The following is a 3,140-nucleotide window of genomic DNA, read 5'->3' on the forward strand; positions in this document are numbered from 1 at the left end:
AGAACATAAATACAAAAATAATATTATAATAATACTTGTATAAATTGTATACAATAATTTATACAAAAATAATCAAGAAAAGAAAATGAAAATTTTCAACAAAAAAAAATTTGTTTTTGAAAAAGCTTGTTTCTAATAATAACGTAGCGACAGTTGCGTAGAAGCTTAGCTAAGCAGCATTTGTAGCATAGTTACAAGTTCGAAGTTGAATATGCAATAACTGTGTTTTTATTTTACTGAAATATTCATGTTTTTTAATTCAACTTTATTTAAAAATTACACAGCTCTTTTAAGAAACGGAAGAAGACAAAAAATGTTTTTATTTGTTTTTCTACTAATTGGTGCCCGAGTCGATGTAATTTGTTCAATGGAAATCCAAACAAATAATGCAAGCGATTCTTCCTCGTGTGATGGAAAAAATACATATGATCCCAAAGAATATTTTCAACGTTCAGATTGTTTTACAGACTTATGTTCAAATTCTCTTCTAAAAATATTGGAGACTTATATTTTCTGCAATGATTGGAGTACACCCAAACAACCTCAAATGATCGCACAAAACGTGGCTGACTATTTATTAAAACTTGCCGTTTTTTTAACTGGAAATTTATCTGTGGTTGACTCAGAAGCAAAAAAATCATGGAGTTATACCTCAATATTTTTAATTAGCGAGTATGGGTATTTAAATAAAAAGTTAATGCAATCATGGAATCCAGTTGTTTTTGATTTTGATAACTCTGTCAGCTACGAGTTACCTCCGACACAGTTAGAAAATGATAAAACTCCGTTTCAGATTACTGTTTTCAATACAAATATTGTTAAAGCGGGAGATAATGCTATTTTTAAAATTGATAGGTCGGCATTGCGGCAAACATTGCAAAAACTCGGAGATCCGGATATTTTACCTGAAAACGGAGTTGAATACCTCTTGAATTCGAAAATAATTTTTATTTCACTTTACCGAATCGAAAAAATAAACACTGAATTCTCATCCATGAAATTTACTTTAGTAGATTCTAAAACAATGATAAACCACCGATGCGTTAAACTAGTAGACGGACTTGGCACAGGTTCCTGGACTGATGGCGGTTGTTATTTGAGTTATACTGACACTACAACGGTAAAATGCAGGTGTGACGTAATAGAAGGAACTTTTGCCATTGTCTCTCAGAAAATTGTAATGATTTCAACAGATGAAAAAATAAAGCGTGACATTATCACAGACGGACTCTCAATTGTTTGTTACATTGGTATTGGTACATCGTTGTTGTCAATTTTGTATCCTTACGCAATGCGATGTACAAATTTTTCTGGAATGATCCTAATTTATCGTTATTGTGACTTTATTCATGCTATGGAGTTTGTTTTGATATTGGTAGGTATACAGTTAAGTGAAGATGCTGAATCATCAAATTCCATTAGCACAATAATTAATTTCTTGCATCATAGTGTTATGACATGGTTTGTTTGTGAAGGTGAGTTTCTTATACTGCTTTATGTTTTTTGTTAACATATTTCTAAAGTTTTTGTTTCTTTTGACATGACTATTTTTATACAAGGTTTGTATTTGATTCATGGGATTACTCCTTTATATGATGAAAAGATTGGAGCATCTTTTTTTTATTCAACATTAGCGTTTGGTATACCCGCAGCGTTAGCAGCGTCTGTAGCTGGCTATGATTATTCATACAAAGGGGTTACTCAGTTCTTATGGCCATACCCCAGTTCAACTGTAGATATCGGATATTTTATTCTTCCAACTATAATTATTATGATAATAATAGTTATAACAAATGTCATTTTAATTTACGATTTATCTTGTTGGATCGGAAGCCATGAAGATTATTTATACGTCCGCTCGAAAGTTTTTGTAATTAGAAGTATTGGGTTTACTCTAGTTTTTCCAATAACTCACGTGTTTGGTAATTTTTATTAAATTTTCAGAATTTAATTTAAATATATATATATATATATATATATATATATATATATATATATATATATATATATATATATATATATATATATATATATATATATATATATATTTATATATGTATATATATATATATATATATATATATGTATATATATATATATATATATATATATATATATATATATATATATATATATATATATATATATATATATATATATATATATATATATATATATGTTTGTATATATATATATATATATATATATATAATTTTAATTTTAGGAATAATATCAATGAAACTTGGTGAAACGGGTTCTTATCCATACTTGTTTATTGGTTTTGTTGCTATCCAAGTAATTCAAATGTTTTATTTTCATGTTATAAACAACTTTGAAGTTCGTGCATTTCAAAAATTAAAAGAAGAAGTTGAAAATGCAACAGAAGAGAAAGATGTAGGTAATTTTAGAGATAAAGAACAAGTAAGTTTTAGAAGCAAGATTCCTGATTCAAACTTTTTGTTGAGGGAAGTGTACGATGAAGAAGAAGAACCAAAAAGAAGTGATACCCCATCATCAACTGGTTCACAAACGTACCTTTTTAGCAAAGGTTCAACTAAAAAAATATCTTTATAATTTTAAAACATGAATACAGAAAAGAAAAAAAAGTGTTAATGAATCAAAAAATGGATGTTAACTTTAATTAATAAATAATAAATTATTTGTTTGTTGTGGACATCAATTTATTTTGCTAACTGTGCACATATACGTTTATTCATATAGGGTAGAGATATTATGAGCACCTTAGGCGAAAATGGAAATAATTTCAAAAATAATAATGCTGGATACAAAATTTTTGCGAACAAATAATTTTTAGAGATCACTACTCATGATCCAATCAAATATTTGGGCGGCCGAAATTTTTCTTTAAAAACATAGAGATATTAAAAAAGTTGCAAAAGTGCTCATATTACCCAGACCACTTGGTAATAAGAGTACTTTAAATTAGTTCAAAATGATAACATTAATTAAGTAAAAAAGTACTAACCTGACAATTAAAAATAATTTGTGAAATATAATACTTAAAAACCACTGCAATTTTAGGTCTTTAAACTAGGTAATTATAATACAAAAACACAGGGTAATTTGAGCGTGCTCATATTACACAAAAACGGTATCTTTAAATAAAGCCAAAATTAAAT

At 27.4% G+C, this 3,140-nt stretch overlaps 1 protein-coding gene across 1 annotated transcript; it reads left to right on the forward strand.

The window, feature by feature from the left end:
* Nucleotides 1-243: 243 nt before the first annotated feature.
* Nucleotides 244-2,674, forward strand: LOC100209011 (latrophilin-like protein LAT-2). Its single transcript, XM_065790357.1, has 3 exons — nucleotides 244-1,475; nucleotides 1,560-1,922; nucleotides 2,225-2,674. The coding sequence occupies exons 1-3, from the start codon at nucleotides 248-250 to the stop codon at nucleotides 2,572-2,574; spliced, it is 1,941 nt and encodes a 646-aa protein (XP_065646429.1). The 5' UTR covers nucleotides 244-247; the 3' UTR covers nucleotides 2,575-2,674.
* Nucleotides 2,675-3,140: the final 466 nt, after the last annotated feature.

The sequence above is a fragment of the Hydra vulgaris genome, chromosome 02 (genome assembly GCF_038396675.1).
Source record: "Hydra vulgaris chromosome 02, alternate assembly HydraT2T_AEP".
In the NCBI taxonomy this organism is placed as follows: domain Eukaryota; kingdom Metazoa; phylum Cnidaria; class Hydrozoa; order Anthoathecata; family Hydridae; genus Hydra; species Hydra vulgaris.